The sequence below is a fragment of the Lepeophtheirus salmonis genome, chromosome 13, assembly GCF_016086655.4.
Source record: "Lepeophtheirus salmonis chromosome 13, UVic_Lsal_1.4, whole genome shotgun sequence".
NCBI lineage: Eukaryota > Metazoa > Arthropoda > Copepoda > Siphonostomatoida > Caligidae > Lepeophtheirus > Lepeophtheirus salmonis.
In genome coordinates, this window is record NC_052143.2 from 8,186,633 (window position 1) to 8,202,763 (window position 16,131).

General features: G+C 29.6%; 1 protein-coding gene across 2 annotated transcripts; it reads right to left on the reverse strand.

The window, feature by feature from the left end:
* Positions 1-1,866: 1,866 nt before the first annotated feature.
* On the reverse strand, positions 1,867-7,701 carry LOC121128598 (uncharacterized). 2 transcript variants are annotated; one of them, XM_040724193.2, is made up of 4 exons: positions 7,468-7,701; positions 2,976-3,479; positions 2,609-2,846; positions 1,867-2,402 (listed from the first exon to the last, which is right to left on the reverse strand). In XM_040724193.2, exons 1-4 carry the CDS (start codon positions 7,631-7,633, stop codon positions 2,207-2,209), a joined length of 1,104 nt encoding a protein of 367 aa, XP_040580127.1. In that variant the 5' UTR covers positions 7,634-7,701; the 3' UTR covers positions 1,867-2,206. The 2 variants fall into 2 exon arrangements, 1 of the variants encoding a protein (XP_040580127.1); XR_011783331.1 differs by lacking the exons at positions 2,609-2,846; positions 7,468-7,701 and adding an exon at positions 4,744-5,648.
* Positions 7,702-16,131: the final 8,430 nt, after the last annotated feature.

Sequence of the window (16,131 nt, forward strand, 5' to 3'; positions counted from 1 at the left end):
TTATTTAACATAATATTTATTTTTCTAAATAATACGACCTTTTTATATAATTTCTATTGGAATCTACCCAAGCAAGACCCTAATCAAGAACGATTGCCGCTTTAAAACTTGTTTTGCTTGTAACAAATATGTACCATTTTCAAAAAAAAATTGATTAGTGCCTTCATTGCTTATCCTTTAAAATTTGCTTATATTTTGTTGAGTTGTGAATATATTTGCATTTTATTTTATTAAAATATAGCTGATAACAGTTTAAAATACACCTTGGATGGGTTAATTGGTTATATGACATAGAGATTTTAGAAAAATATGTGAGATACATTAATGATAAAAATACTTATATGTTTAGGAAATTTGATATTTAAAGGTAGAACTGCAGCTATAGATGTTAAATTATTAGAAGATAAATAATAATAAAAAAATTGAATATAATTTATTTTTAAGTTTTGTCAAACTATAATCGAATAATCAGTAAACGTCAAATAAATTTACAAAGTCCTAAATTCAAGGACGTCTGATTACACATACGACATTTAGCATTCCACTTATCTTTGTGCCAAAGAAAATAGTGCTATACATAAAACTCATGCACAGAGATAGGAAGGGTCTCGGACCCGAATCCGATGTTCCCAGCTACAGTATAAGTAAACTTGTATTATCCAAAAAGATTCAAGACCCGAACTGGCTTCGGGTATTTGAACTTTTACGGATCTTATAAAAACATTCGAAGGATTATTTGTATCTTAAAAAGCTCATAATATTTCTTAATATACATCAGAAGGATCTTTGATCCGGATCCGAATTACTCAGGTACGGTGTTAGTAAATTTGTATTGTTCAAAATGCTGTATCCGTACAGGCTTTGAGTACTTGAAGTTTTAGTGATTTTAAAAACTTATAGTAGTACTTAATACGTAATCCTAGATATAAAAAAGCTTTTATCTACATCGAAAGTAGCATTTCTTTTTACCTTGATTAGTACTAGAAGCGACATCTACATAAGTAGTTGCATCGTGAGATTATTCCACTGTTATTAGTACACTAATGACTAATAATTATGTTCTTATTCGTATCACATTTTGTATTTCATTGTTTCGGCAAGTCCAACTTTATATACAATACTAATAAATACTGACTTTGGTATCAGATGAGGATCTGAAAGTTCAAGAACGCTTAATTCACTCAAATATGTACGTTGAAAGATTCGAACAGAGCTGGACCCGAGGAAAATATTTGAATCTGTCGTATTTTTAGTCATGCCTCCTCATAATTTGACACACAAATTTCATTATTACAAGCCAAAAAAGGATTGAAATTCAACGTGTGAGGACATTGTATAACTTTCTGAGATATATTTGTGTTGTGTCTTGACGAGGGAGAGACACAAACTTATTTATAGTAGAAGAGATCCAGGATGACCGAGAGACATGAGGAGAAGAAATCACGCGGAGGAATAATATAACACTTATTATAAGATCATGTGTATTCTTTATAATACAAAACCATACTCTAATTTATTTACAAAATAACCGACTATTTATATTATGTAAAATACTGATATACATAAAAGAAAATACAAGAAGGTAAGAACAAGGGGAAAGGAAATATGAAATACATAACAATTTGTAGAAAATCCCTATAGGATACTAGCTTTTTCCTTTTAAAACAACATTTTATTCGAATTAATAAATTCCATATTCGTGGATTGAATATAATAAATTTAGAAAGTTTGAAGATTGAATATAATGAATTTAGAAGGACCAGTATTCGAATATTCTTAATTCCTTTGACATCTCTAATTGGAGGGGGCAGAGGATACTGTTTGGAGATTGAATGATATAAATAAAGATACAAAGTATAGTCGAACTTTAAACCCATAGAAATGTTTATTATAACCATTTAACAAAACAAAAAATGGAAAATTAACACAAAAATATAGATTTTACGAAAAGCCACAATCCCAATGTTTATACAAATCTAATCAAACATGATTATTTTTAACAACACTTTTAACAAAAACCACAACAAATACAAAATGAATTAATTATATCTATATTTTTAGTTAGGTTATATAGATATGAATAATAATAATATGTATAGTCTTTTAGCATGAGCAATAACGGCTCGCCATCACTGAAGGATGCGATATATTTAATCAAATAACAGTCTCTATTTCCTCACAATTTCATTTCTTCAAATATTTAAACTCATGGTGTATCTGATTTTTTATTCTGCATTTTGGATATAACTCCAAATGCTTTCCTTCCCAGAGAAGCAAGTCGGCATTCAAACACTTCGCAGTCCTCCATTTTAAACTCTGAATCGTACTGTCGTGATTCTGTTGACAGATCTCTAGTGGTGCTATTGTAATTTGTATAATTCACATTGGTATAGGAGATCATTCTGAAAATGGAGTTGGTACATATTATATATTTTGTTAATGAATCAAAATGTCAAACAGCAAAGAATATGGGAAGAGATTAATCTGATACCGAGTAGAGTTAAGTCCTTCTCAGGAGTTTTCATGCAGAGACAGTTTGAGTTAATTTATGGCATGCAAGTTAGTAACATTTAGCTCATTATTTTAGGCATGCATCTCTATTATTTACCTCTTTTTCCTTGATGCAAACATTGGGGTACTAATATAACAAACTGCTTGTATTAAGCAATCCTGAACAGCTCTCTCCTTAGCAGCTGTAGCTATACCCAGTGGTACATTAAGAGCAGTCTTAAATAAAATAACTGCTGAGTCAGCAGCAAGGCTTCCTATTCTAGAAAACCCACTTGAGGCTGCATATCCCATACGGGACACTCCTGTATTTGCAAGTAAACCCAAGAAAGATAATCCTAAAAGAAATACTTATTTCAATATAATATGTACAATGATGGAAATAGATTTCCCTTCATGATTGAAAAAAAAAAATGTACCAACTATCTTAGGAATTATAAGGAAAAATAAAAACAAATGGAATCTACCTTTTCCCGCTCGAAGTCTCAAATTGTTCGTTGTCTCAGATAGTCGCCTGAGTCCGTTGTTGTACCTTCGCATAAATGTTTGTACATTTCTTCCAGCACGATAAGATGCTCCTCTTATGGTCGAAAATGCTCTTCTAAGCCCATTCTGCGTCCCAACGGTTAGAACCCTACCCACCCGACCTAGTCCACTACCCACCATATCCCCTACTCTTGCCACTCCATTAACTACATTCCCAATACCAGCAGACGTCCTCCTTCCAACAACCCTTGCTCTTCGTAAGGAATTTGTTACACCCTTCTTGAATTTTTTATAGACCTTATTTTCAAAATTGTGGATATTTTCAACATAAGTCGGCTGAGGATCGTGTTCATGATCCGAATAGTCATAGTAGTTATGAATTTCTGATCTTCTTTTAGATAACTGCCCCGAATTGAGTCCAACAAGTGAGGTAGTCACTAAGGCGAGAGCTCCGATCAGGGAAAGAGTCAAAACACTTTCAGAATCTAAAATATTTTGTAAAATTAATCGAACATATAATAATACACAATTTAAAAAGAGTAGGATTCAATTGTTTTTCTAGTAGATTATATGTATGTATTAATGTCTTTAAAAAAAATATATCGCAATAGATAAGTACTTAAAAAACATCACTTATGGGTAAAAACTTATATTTGTAAATTCATTTATTTTTATACTTAGAAAGTGAAATTTGTACTAGTTTCTATTATATAAAAAGATTAGAGTTATGAAATGAAATCCCCAAAATTTTGTCATATATATTGTACATACAATATGACTTGAAGCATACCATTTATTGTTTAAGCACTTTTTAATACCCGTTAATTCACTCACAATGATCCCCTTATCTCATTCGGATAATATTATTTATACTATTCAAAACTATTTATTTTCTATTACTTTGAATTAAAAATAGATAGACAGGCATAAGAGCAACATTACATACAAAAAAGAACGTTCACTGTGTGAAAATAAATTTAACCTACGTCTAGCTGCTACAAGAATCAACTTAAAAGAATGACAATCCAAAAATTTGGGCCTCTGTTTATATTTGGTTTCAATATATAAATAGCAGAATGCTGTATGTATTTTTTTTAATGATATTTTTGTTATAACCATCTACTAGGATTGTAGTGTTCTTTTTAGGTAATCGCCCACAATGCCCCTCATAAAACTGACACTGGACCAGATCGGAGACATTGCTTTTAAAGTATTGTGAGAAATGTTTACTTCTCTCATCTCAAATATGAATAGGGCTCCCCTAGAATTGACTCATCCAATATACGTCATTTAAATAACATTCAATGTTACAAAAATCGTTACTTATTTTGGGAAGACGATTTTTTCTAATAACAAACTTTTTCTATTTCCTATAAGCTTCACTGTACAAAAAAAAAGGAACTAATACTAAATTACATATTATATTAATCTAACTGCTTGCTTGTATATGTACTTATATAGACAAGTATGTACAATAATATATAGTTCATGATAACAAAGGCTCAATTTCACCTGTCATAACTTGCAGATAAACACAAAAGAGGAAGCAAATTCCTTTTTTTAATTTTCTTTATTAAAAAAAAGTTGGTTTAAATTTCATTTTGCTATTTATTATATAGGGTAAGTACACAAGTATGTTCACAAGAGTAGACTGGTATAATAATTAGAAATTTCACATACTTTAATTAATAAGATTATAACTCTTCCATGGGAAGCCATTTAATTATATCATTTTGAGTATATACATACGTGTGTAAAGAAAATAAGATTTCTATTTATAAAATGATTTTAAAAATATATTTTTAAATTCCGATAGAGTTTAATATATATGAGTCTTTTATTGGTAAAGATGGATTGATTTAATTATATCTTTCCAAATTTTTGTATTCGTATTATTGATGGGAAGATTCCAAAAAAAAAATCCCAATGGCATTGCGATTTTAGTAAAAATTCCCCTTGTTGATTCTTTAATATTTTAAATATTAGTTAAAAAATACCATTTTTCTATTAGGGGCGTCCACATTGTTATAATTGAGGGGACGGGGGATTTGTTTTTGGAATTTTTTGGAAAAAAATTCAATAAAAAATTTCAGATATTAATTTTTTTGAAGAAAAATTTAAAGTTATATAATTTGATATTAATTTGTTTTTTTTTAATCTACAACTATTCGCAAAAAAGTAAGTTTTTTGGAAAAAATATTCATTAAACAACGACAATTCTCAAAAAATTGAATTTTTTGGAAAAAATAAATCAAAAATCCACAATAATTCACAAAAATTAAATTTTTTGCAGAAAAATTTCCGAAATCATAGCTTTTCCCAAATATTTAATTGAGTTTTTTGGAAAAAAATTCAAAAAACCCGAGTTGTTCTCAAAAAAATTCCAGAATTAAATTTTTAACATAAAATTTTTTGTAAAAAAAAACTCAAATATAAAATTTTTTAGTAAAAAGGAAAAATTCCTTATTTGGGGGAGGAACAATTTTTTTCATAACTTTGAAAAATAATAAATAGATAAATACAATTAATAAATAATAAGAATCGGAATTGCAAATTAAACATTATTTTCCCGATTTCGATTCCAGAAAAAGCACTCGTCACTATTCATAGTATCACGACATAACTCAATATGATTTGAAAGGATAATTATGACTGAAGACACTATGGAATATAAAAAATCAAGGAAATGTGTATATCACAAGAAAAGGATACTATGAAGTAATTTTAATTTTTACACGTGAATTGGAGTTTGTTTTAGTGTTTATAATTTGAGATCTTGTGATGTTTTGATTGGATATAGTGTGTTCTTGTACATTAAACCTGAGACTAATATTTTATTAGTCCCCGATCAAATAAGCATTTATTGAATTGGCTATGACGTAATTTCATATATGTGAACAATACTACTGTAACTAAGTATATTGACAGGGTGTAAAATATGGACTTTTACCTTAAAAATAGAGAAATTTCAAGGTAGGTAAAAAGGGGGAAAATTTGAGCTTCTAATTAAGGCTATTGAATAAAAAGAAATTATATAAAGATTTTTTTATTTTTTTATATCCACTCTTTCATCAAAATAGCATTATAATATACATTAGTGATGGCACAATTAATCGAAATCGGATCGAAGAATCGGCTGTTTTTTTCTGGAATTGGGATCGGAAAATAATGTTCAATTTGCAATCCCAATTCTTATTTATTACTAATATTCAGCTATTTATTACTTTTCTGAGTTATGTAGGAAAAAAAACACTCCAAAATTTAGGAATTTTTGCTTTTTACAAGAAAACTAAACATTTGAGTTTTTGTTTTGTAAAAAAAATTAATATTAGAAGTTTAATTTTTGAAATTTTTTTGTAAACAGTTTTGGATTTAGGATTTTTTTGAGAATAGCCATGGGTTTTTAATTTATTTTTTTAATGATTTTTTTGTGAATAGTGTATAGATTTTTGAAAAAAAAAAAATATATCAAATTGTGTATTCGAATTTTTTTTTCAAAAATATAATTTTTTCAATTTTTTTCCAAAAAATTTCAATTATTGAATTTCTTTTCAAAAAAAATCCAAAAACCAAGCCCACCCCCATGAATATAATCCTGTGAACGCCCGTTATAGCAAAATTGTATTTATTAACCATCATTTAAAATATGAAGGAATCGAAAATTTTACTGGAATCGGGATTTTTTTATGCAATTATCCCATCACTACTCACTACTATAACCACAATATCTTTATAAATGTTATTTGATTATGGAGTAACTTGTTTGATCCTCTGATCTTGTATTGTTCTAAATACATACACACATAAACATATATGGTGGCTTAACGGTTGGTTAATGAAGAAATCATTGTTATGTCAAGTGAGCACAATGTATAAAAGGTCATAAATTTAAAATTACCACACAATGTAGGATTTAACCTTGTTAGTGATTTCTTATAATTACGTTTGATAACAGTTTTATCTCTTTTTAATATCTTTGAATAAAAAAAATCCAAAGGATCAGATATTTAAGTATATTTTTTTAATAGAATATTTGTTGTTATACTGAAAAGTCCGAGTATGTGCCGTGTGGTTTTTAGAGGAGGCACTGTAATGAAAACCCTGTGTCATTACATTTTTAAAGATGCTCTGAAAAAAATATAACAAAATCAATTGGGAGATTTTCAAAGTAAAATATCCCATTACAGTTTCTATGCAAAATATGTCTCTAAGCTTGAGATGTTCAGGAGGCCCAAACACCTCATATTCTAGATCAGTCCTTACATTATTATTAAAAATTGTAAATATCGTTAATAAAAGGCTTCATTTATTGGACCTGACTCAATATTTTCTAAAATTGTCCCCCTGAATATACTGGTGTAGAGGTACTGATTCCATTTCAATAATATGAATGAATACTTTTATATTGTAGTCTTCATTTGACAAAATACAATTGATTTTACATTCCTTTTATAATAAATGCTAAGAACTTACTTATTGTACTCCCACTTGTCAACAACTCATCTATGATCTTGCTTGGCTCATGATTTGTTCCTATGATTCGAGGTTCAGATGTGGATTTGAACTCCACATTTCCTGTTGCGCTTTCTAAATGAACATTTAATAAAAGTAAAACTAGGGTATATAGTTTAGTTAACATTTTTCAGAACACACAAAACACAGTAATTAAAAAAAAGATGTCTACACTTGAATTCTAACACTCAATGTGGTATTTAATAGTAAAATAAGTTCAGTGCTTAAAGTAAAAAAAAAAAAATCGTGCGAAGGATTGTAAATACGTATAGTTCATAATATCGTACGCCGGGTAGGTAACATGCCTTTCTTGGTATGAAATTACGTTCTACATACAAACTTTCATATAGCACATGAAATATATTTAAATTCTCGAGCAATTTATGTATGTAAATATAGAAACATTTTTTAAATGTTATAATTAAATTAAAACACTTAAGTACATGTATTAAACTTATAAATAATTAAAACTTTTATTAAAAAAAAAAAAAAAAGTTTCTAAGAAACTGTGAATGAATATTTGAATGATGAAACAACTAAGAGAATCATGCTGAAATATGAACGAGGAGTAAATAAGAGATTGGTTAAGAAAGTTGTGATTGTATTAACCATGCTTGATTTGCTTGTTGGTATAAATAACCCTTCAATTATACCATGGATATTGATTTGAGGCTAGCTTAATGAAGCTTTATTTTTAAAGACATAAAAATTAAGTAGGTAACGTTCACATCTGATAGATATTTAAAGAGTGAAAATTTGTTTGCCCAAATATTAAAAACTTCACAATTTCTCATAGAGATATTAAATAAATAAATCATTTCAATGACTTAGTTATTCCCAGACTTAAAGATTTAGTGGAAAACGAACAATATTTATGCTCTCCGTTTGTTTTTGAATCCCTGGCAAAAAAAAGAAATTTAACGACTACCAGAAAAAGTATTTGAGCAGCGTTCATTTCTTTGCTCCATTCTTTGCTCCTTTTTTGTACATATCCAAAGAGATATTTGATCTCAGGACTAAATCTAAGCCAAGTGACGAAATGACGACAATGCAAGTTCCATGAATTATGTAAAGTGAAGACACATTGTATAAGCCACCTAGAAATATGATAAAATGACGTAATTTACAATGACACTCACGGTCCTATATACTAAGTAGAAATAGGAAATGTGTAAGATTGGGAGACATATGGTATTACTGAATTGAAACCATTGTGTTAATACAACTGCTTGTTATATGATTTGGCAGGAAAAGAATGAATTACTGCTATAAAGAAGGTAACATTAATGCATGGAAAATATTATAATTTTAGTTATATTCATAATTTTATTTTATTATGGATTCGATAAACAATTTACATCAAAGATAGACGAGAATTCTTCTTTTAGCAGGGGATGTTTACACAACCACGACGGATTAAATAATGAACAAAAAGGAAAAAAAACTCAACTGTGTTTCCTTTTCCAATCGCTATACTTAGTTTCTTCTTTACACACATCCCACCATTAATAGTAAGTTACTATATTCAGATATTATTAATAATTGGATGGACAATATCTTCAATAAAAAGAAAAAAAGAGATACTCGTTTATCAGCTGTTACTTACATAATACATTAAGTTAGAGGTGTTATAATGACTTGCTGTTATATTTCTTCCAAAAATTCAGCGTTATTCACCAAAAATTAAACTATTGGAGCGAAAAAAAATCAAAAATCCCCCAGCTATTCACTAAATATTTGTTTTTGTAAAAAAATTTCAAATATTGAATTTTTTCCAAAAAATTTCAAAAAATCAATTTCAAATATTGAATTTTTTCCAAAAAATTTCAAAAAATCAATTTTAAATATTGAATTTTTTCCAAAAAATTTTAAAAAATCAATTTCAAATATTAAATTAATTTGAAATAAATTCGAAATATTAAACGTTTGGTCAAAAAATTCAAATTTTAAACCTTTTCCTTCGCTGCATTATTTGCCTAAAGACAAAAAAAAAAATTATAGTATAAAACAAAAGTTCATTAAAAATGGGCTACATTCTCTCCAACCATCCCCTGCGGACGCCCATGTAAAGACTACATAGATAGCATAAACTATTAGCTGAAAGTTAAGACTACTTTTTTTTGTCCTAGTGATTATCTTGTTATTATATAGTTCGATGATGGCACCTCAAAAGTGTCATGATTATATCTCGTAATTGGAATGTTTTTTTCGTAGCCAACTACGTTCAAACAACAAAATGATCACGAGTTTCTTGTTAGTGTTGTACTAGTCCTAATTTATTCGGCCTATTCCAGCCCAATCTTAGGACCGGTCATATCAGTCCTTGAGACTGGTCCCTTAGGCTATCAGTACTACAACTAATTAAAATAGATTACATAAGGATGTGTGGCGTAATCAAAGACAGACCTTTATAAGTTTTCTAGAACGGATATGCAGGACTGAACTGGACCGAACTGACACATCACTAGAGGTCAGAGCATAAGTCTACTCATTTACTAATTTTGTGAGCAAACTCTCGCTCCTTTTTTTTTTTGCTTCGATGGGAGTATTTGAATTTGACAACTCTTATTGCTTGCAATTAGTTTCCATAAATTTTGATTTGATATTGACAAAAGTTTTTTTTTTTTTTTCAAAATTTCATCTTTTAAACTCTGGTATCTATCGTTAAATAATTGACTACCTTTATAGAATACTCTATTAATCCTAACTGAGGACAACAGTGTATAAATCAGAAGGTAACATTTGTGCTTGATTCGATCTAACGGCAATTCTGTCAAATATTCAAACATATTTGAATAATAATTTATTAAATAATTGAATTCACATTACCACATACAAATAAAATGATATTAAGGGTTAATGGATAGTGGTTCCCAAATTGTGTGCCTTGAGGCAAGTTCAAGTGTGCCGTACAATTTGTGGCAACCATACATTCTTTGCAATAGATTACAATAATCTAAATTATGTGTTCATTTAAAACAGGGGTTTCAATAAATGTTTATTTGTCTTTTGGTGCACCTTAGGCATAATTTTTCACTTAAGAATTTCTAGCGACGCTCACTAATTAATTGTCAGTCGTTCTTTCGTTTAAAATTATGAACAAATGAGAGTTTTAACGGAAAAAGTGATATTGGGGTTTCCCCAATATACTTAAAAATATATCTGCAAGATATATCAGGAAGGATTTTCCACCAGTGTTCCTTCTGAATAGTAATAATGTTCCCTGTAGTTTTCCTTTAAGGTTGACTTGATAAGTGTGACATTGACATGACAATCTAAAAGAAGACTTCTATAATGTTACGGTTGAAAATATGTATAATAATATAGCTTTTAATAGTAATAATGATAATGAAGTTGGAATAATTAGGAAAATCAAGTGCATAAATACTCGCCTTATTTCTATGTATATGTTTCCAACTTTGATTTTTACCATCCAAATAAGGATTTATTAATGTACATCTGAAGAACACTAAATATTGTCCTATAATAATTTTTTTTTTTAAAAGGGACGAATTGAACAAAGAAATGAAGCCCGCTAAAAGACTTTTTAAGGTATGCAGGGACGTATGCAGTTGATGGGCTGGAGGAGCTGTACTCTCCCGCTCCCCAAATTAAGATTTTTTTATTTTTACAAGAAAATTCAAAATATTTAAAAATGTAATTATTGAAAAAAAATTTCAAAAAATTAATATTTCAATTTTTGTATCAAAAAATTTAATATTTGAACATTTTTATCAAAAAATTTGATGATTTGTGAATAGCTGTGGATTCTTGAATTTAATATTTAATTTTTTTTTATCTGAAATTTTTTGAAAAAAAATTTAATTTTTTTTATTTGAAATTTTTTGTAAAAAAATTTAATTTTTCAAATTTTTTATAGTATATTATATGAAAGGTTTTGCTAATATCTGTAGATTTTTGAAATATTTATCAAAAAAAAAAAAAATATTTGAAATTTTTTGAAAGAAAAATTTAATTTTTCAAATATTTTTTCCATAAAATTTCAATTTTTGGATTTTAAAAAAAATCCAAAAACAAAGTCCTCCTCAAAAATATATATATATATGCATAAATAATCCTATAGACGCCACTGGGTTGAATTGCAAATAAATATGTACATCATAATAATATGATGTATTCCAGACATTTTATATCCATACTCTATGACTCTATATATTCATTTATGCAATCTGTTCTACTTGAAGAAATCTACACTTTGTCATCTTTCTTGCATAAAATGAACATAAATTAAATTTAAACCAACTTTTATTAAATCATCCTGGAATGAAAAAAAAAATGTCATTTTTAATATACAATGTCAAAGAATCTGCATTGATGCAATCACTCGATCAGAGGTGCCAATAGAAGAAAGCTACACTTTAAGATTTATGATCGAAATTTTTCACTTAATATATTCTTGAATTGATTTATTGATTATTTTAGTTATATTTGATTTATTAACGTGTCTGACTTTTTGCATTGGTTTATAGCGGGTGGGGCAAAAGTATTTTGCCATTTTGATTGCCTATAACTTTGTTCAGTGAAAATATGAGTAAGTTTGGTTTTGATAAAAAGTTTATTTCGTCATTACATTTTTTTTTTTTTTCTCGTAATGATTGGAAAATTATATCCGCTAAATGTTGACCGTGATTCGAAAATAGAAAAAAAAATCTTCAATTTCACAGCCAGCCTAAGGATTGTATTACTGAACTCAACTCGTTGATGAGGATGTCTCAGTAGTAATTTATGGACTAATTGAATTTAGTACGGGTACATTTTCAAATCAGTTTTTAAAATTTGCCTTAACTGCGTGCAGAAATGTGTAACTGGAAACACGTCTCGGAATTGATGTTTTGGAGACTCTGCAACACTATCCCCCACCAGAGCCACATTTTCAGCTTTACGAGACGTCCGTTGTCTTCCAGAACAAGGTTTGTCTCTTGTCGTACTGTACTGTCGAAAATTTGCATATAAACGTTAAATAGTGGTTTTGTGAGGGACTGGACGATTAGTATATCAAAATGGTAGCGGGACTTTTTCCCACCCGTTATATTTATCATACCAGGAGTAGTATCCAGCATTACCAGAAGTAATTCGGGGTCGACTTAAGGATTCATTTCTCCCCTATTATTATAGTGGATAACTCCTCAAGAAATCCTCAGTGTTACTCTCCGTTTTTCATGAGCACACTTACACGTAACTACTCAATACAATAACACTCATCAAGTAATATGTGATGTTACATGTTCTCTCCTCAATAATTACTCAAATAATGATAGGAGTTGGATAAAAAATATTAATATGTTGCAATTATTGATGAGTATTTTAGTCTTACGGGTGCTCACTAATAAAAACAAACAAAATGCATCTTAACATAACAGCGTTTATATTCTGTTCAAATCTTAATACATACCGAAAGTGCACATGAATTATGATATACATAAGAAACCAATATCAAAAACAAACTGAAACAGTGATCCCAGTAAAATATACACACACCTCCAATATTTCATTAATACGACCAAAGTTAATAGAAATACAAGGTTATACCATAATACGTGCACGACTAATGTTGACTTCCACCACACTTGTTAATTATGACGTCATATTATATGAGTGGTTGCGTGTTTTGTCTTAATCTATCTTTCTTGTCTAGCAGTCGGTACAATACATCAAATTCCAAATTCTAGCAATAGTGACGTCATACACTATGATTGTCTTTTTTATCAAGTTGACATTTCTTTCTTGTTTTCAGGATAAATATTGAAAGACTTTTTTTATTTTGTTTTAACATAAAGTTTACGGTTTTAACAAAAATTTTCAACTTATTAAACAAAATATATATTATCCGATACCCTTATGTACGATGAGTGGGTCTCTATTCTAAAGCACAAAGATTAGGACAAGTACACCCCCTTAAAACCACTGCTGGGTCTCTCAAACCGTTTTTGCTCATGTAATGGCTATTTAAAAAAGAAAACAAGTTCATTCTTAATGCAAAATTGATACTTTTCCTTACGTTTTTACCATTGCAAATTTATGGAAATCTATGAATTTAAGCCTTAATATATATGAACTCAAATGTGCACTCGGAAGATTGCTAACCTCCACCTGAAATCCTTTTCCCTAACTAATTTGAGTGATGTATTTCAATTTGCTCTAAAGTTTTAGTGGAGTATGCGCTTTTAGTGTTTTGTGTGGCCTTGACATAGACCTCTCAAAATTTAATTCCCTCTTACTTTTATCATATATAATCTTCCTAGTTTTACCAAAATCGGCTCGTAACTTTTATCGTAATCATACTTAATAAATAATAACCATACATGTAAATCCGATGTGTTTTTTAGCTGGCCCGTTAATTTGTAATTGGTAGTATATAGAACGATTTTTTTTCCTTAGCAGTTGTCATTATTATTTCATTCCTGAGTAGTTAATATCCTTTCCCAAATAGATTCAATTACATTCAAAACCTGTTTGAACATTCGTGTGCGCTCAAAAAAGACAGAGCGTAACCCTGAGGATTTGTTGCTCAGATATAATAGTATGTCCTTGTATGTCCTGGATTTTAACCTTTGATAATAACAGACAAACTAAAGGAGGCAATGAAAAAAATACAATACCCATTTTCTTTAGAATTATAAACCATTTAGAAATGTTCCTTGGGATTTATTGGATTTTCCAAAGGTCATTCAAGGTTGATAAATCGATAAACATTCGTCAAATCAAAATAGTGTTACCTAGAACATTCTACGATTATAAAGCCACTAATATTTATGTCTTTATTCTAGTAATTTAAAAATATATATAATTAACAATATAAGTACATGCATAAATCTTATAGAAAATTGACCTATATACCACAAATATCTGTCAAAGACATTTCCTTTTTCCGAAAAAATAGAGAATATAAGATGTATCAATTCGATTAAAAACATTAAAAAAAACAATAAGTGAAGATATTTTTGGTAATGTAGTACTGTTAATACTAATTAGAGAACATAATGGAAGAAATAGAGTAATTTATGACACTTAATAAATAAAGGAAATAAATAGCTCAACTGACATACATTCACAATATTATTTCAAACCAATTTATTGTAGTTGTTGTCTTGCTCCAGATTTTTGGGAAAAAGAAAATTAATGCAGAAATCTGCCCTCCTTGAATAAAATGCAGGTAAGAAAAAATGAAAGATGGAGGTGCTACTTTTATTAATTGTCTTATATATGTATTACAATTGAACTAATTATAGAGATTGTGGTAAAAAAACAACAACTAATCAACCGTCAAATGTATTAATATAATTGTGGTTAAAGAGTTGATTGATTTCCATCCTCTTTTAGCATAATTTGTCTCTAACAATAATTTGTAATGTGTTCATTAAGAGGCTCTCAAAAAATAGGAACACAATTTGGGAAGGTCCGCAGGATTATATATAGGGTTTTTCAATAAGAAGTTTTATATTGATATTAAAAATAAAAAAAAGGGCATCTTTGGAGATAAATGATCGGATGTTTATTTCAATTTAAAGATAAAGTTATATCACTAATAATGGAAAACAATATCCCCCAAAGGGTCCAAAAGGTGAATTATTATCCGCCGCCACCACTTTCTTAAGCATCATAGACTCCTTTCAATGCCTTATAATATATCCCACCCACGGGCTGTACAAAAGAACTGCAGGTTCAAGAGGTGTATCATTAGCCATCACCACCGCTTCCCTGAGCATCAAGAACCTCTTTCAATATCCTATAATACACGTTTTATAATAACCTTGTGTTGTGCAAGTCAATTGCTGGTGGAAAAGATTCGTCACTCCCACTTTCTTCATTGAGTATAAAGGACCCCTTTTAATAGTCTATAATGGACCTCGGCCCACAAGTGGGCAAGTGAACTTGTTCATGGAAATCTCCATCACTCACAATTTCAGGAATCATATGAGAGAACAAATTGAGACATTCTTAGGATGTGGCAACGTGACAAGAAGACGAGTAAGTTGGCTGATGGACAGTGGTTGGCTCAGTATGTCAAGAATCACCGCTTTCACTCTGGTATTGGGAAAACTTAATAGCAAGTAATGTATGACCATCCGATAAAGGTCAGACTTGAGGGCTTACATTTATCCAAAGAGTGTGGTATTACCACGGAGAAGCATCTATTAGAGATGTGCAGAAATATAGACCAGAAAAGGCTCAAATGGAAGAGGATAGAGAGAACATCGGTTGATGATAAGAAACAGGTGTTTTGTTAGCAATTTGTATCCGGAGAACAAGCAAACAGGATGATGCAACTCTCCTCAAGGCAGTTTGAGGAGACTGAGGTTGGACAGTGCGTCAAAGTCAAAGTTCCGACTATCTATCGTGGAAAAACTGATCCCCACTCCGTCTTGGCTGTTTTCATAAATGTAGCAGAGAATGGATATTATGGATTAAATACAAAAAATGATGTCTTAAAACAGCTCAATGTAAGGAAACAGTTGTAGCCTTGCATGGAGTCATTCCTCAGTATTGATGAATTTCCTACAGATTAGGAAGCCACGTTGCAACTGACTGCATCGATTCTGTTGGATGTAAATGAACAAAGCTTTAGGTGGTGTAATTGTACAGGCTGACAACAAATAAGTTCAT

Excerpts from the sequence above, each read along its gene's own strand:
- LOC121128598 (XM_040724193.2), bottom strand. The coding sequence starts at position 7,633 with ATGTTAACTAAACTATATACCCTAGTTTTACTTTTATTAAATGTTCAT. Across the intron at positions 2,847-2,975 it reads GAGACTTCGAGCGGGAAAAG|GATTATCTTTCTTGGGTTTA; the intron begins GTAGATTCCATT and ends TATTTCTTTTAG. Across the intron at positions 2,403-2,608 it reads TTTGCATCAAGGAAAAAGAG|AATGATCTCCTATACCAATG; the intron begins GTAAATAATAGA and ends CTCCATTTTCAG.